The sequence below is a fragment of the Carlito syrichta genome, unplaced genomic scaffold, assembly GCF_000164805.1.
Source record: "Carlito syrichta isolate Samal-C Ts95f unplaced genomic scaffold, Tarsius_syrichta-2.0.1 Scaffold311842, whole genome shotgun sequence".
NCBI classification, from domain to species: Eukaryota; Metazoa; Chordata; class Mammalia; order Primates; family Tarsiidae; genus Carlito; species Carlito syrichta.
The window spans coordinates 142,106-143,495 of record NW_007255938.1 but is presented as its reverse complement, the minus strand read 5'-3'; the positions used below and the strand labels follow the sequence as shown (position 1 = coordinate 143,495).

General features: G+C 60.5%; 1 protein-coding gene across 8 annotated transcripts in view; it reads left to right on the top strand.

The window, feature by feature from the left end:
- The first annotated feature begins 355 nt into the window (after window positions 1–355).
- Window positions 356–1,390, top strand: part of INTS6L (integrator complex subunit 6 like) — a 60,435-nt gene continuing 59,400 nt past the window's right edge. For 5 of the 8 annotated variants that reach the window (XR_002482600.1, XM_021718119.1, XM_021718117.1 and 2 more), the window contains exons 1-2: window positions 356–844; window positions 977–1,054. Coding sequence is in view for 6 of the 8 variants with exons in the window: in XM_021718117.1 (XP_021573792.1) it covers window positions 734–844; window positions 977–1,054 (189 nt within the window). In the remaining 2 variants the exon portion in view is untranslated. The remainder of the gene's footprint in view (window positions 845–976; window positions 1,055–1,390) is intronic. The other 3 variants (XM_021718118.1, XM_021718116.1, XM_021718115.1) reach the window with 1 other exon arrangement.

The window sequence follows — 1,390 nt, the reverse complement described above, 5'->3', positions numbered from 1 at the left end:
GGATTGATCGATTGCAGTTAGCAAAGCGTTTTTTGTGCAGCCCGTTCAAGCATCTGCTCCTGTACTTCTGTACAACTGTTGCTCAAATTCATTCTTTTCCAATCACCATCTTTGAAGGAGAGAAAAATCCATCCAAACCACCCGAACTAATCATCCTGCTTCCAAGTTCTTTAAAGGAGAATCCTAACCAGGGTCCCTAACATTTCCCCTTACCCCCTGCCTGGGTTCAGACTTCAACTCCCAGGGTTCGCCCAAGTCCCTCCTCTCCCCCTGTCATCTAATGAATATGCAAATACCACATAATTGGCAGCCAATGGCGTGCGTTCTGGTCACATGGTGCTGATGGTAGGTGAGCAGACAGAAGTTGTATGTTGGTGAACAGAGAAGGCGCTCAGTCTGGGGCGAGCGTTCTAGTGAGCGCGGACGGATGCTTAGGCAGTAGTCCTGGCAGCGGCGGCGGCGGCAGTAGTGGTGGCAGCAGAAGAGAGGAAGGGGGAGGGCCCCGAGGGCTACACACGCTCACACTTTCAAGTTCCCTTAGAGGGAGAGGAGGTGGGGCTGCAGAAAGAGGAGGCCAGGAGCAGTCCCATCCGTCCCGTCCCGTCTCCCCCTCTTCCTCCTGCTCCCTGCCCCCTGGCTCTGCGAGGAGAGTTGAGGGTTCGGGTGGCCATACGTGGCAGTGAGGGCAAGAGGGCTAGGAGAGTGGGGAGCGGAACCAGGGGTGCGGGGGAAGATGCCCATCCTGCTGTTCCTCATAGACACGTCCGCCTCTATGAACCAGCGCACTGATCTGGGCACCTCCTATTTGGACATTGCCAAAGGCGCTGTGGAGTTATTCTTGAAGGTAAAGGGAGGGGAGAGATGGGGAGATCTCCCGAGGGATCGAGGGGGGTGGATTTAGGTGCTTCTGTAACGTTTGTATCGCCCTCCCACCTCCTTTCCTATGCGACCCCCTCCGTCATCCCTCGCCCCGCAGCTGCGCGCCCGAGACCCAGCCAGCCGCGGAGACAGGTACATGCTGGTCACCTACGACGAACCCCCGTACTGCATCAAGGTAAAGGGGCTGTGGGGGCGGGAAGCGGGAGTGAGTCGGCAGGGGCTGCTTGCCCCCTGGCCCCGCCCGAGGTGGTCCTGCGTAGCCCAGCGAGGCGGGGGGGGGGGCGCCGAGGGCGGGGGGAGTGGTGCCGTCGGCGGCTTCCGAGTAGCTGCTGCGCCTGGGGTCGGGGAGAGGGGACAGGGGAGGGCAGCCCGGGGGCAGAGACCGCAGGACGGCCGAGCTCGTGGCGCGACGACCGCAGCCGCCTCGGAAGATGGCGGACATTTTGCTTTTGTATGAGCCAGCGAGAGGGAGACTGAGGGCGCTGCTGAGATGGAAAGGAGGGAGGGGAGG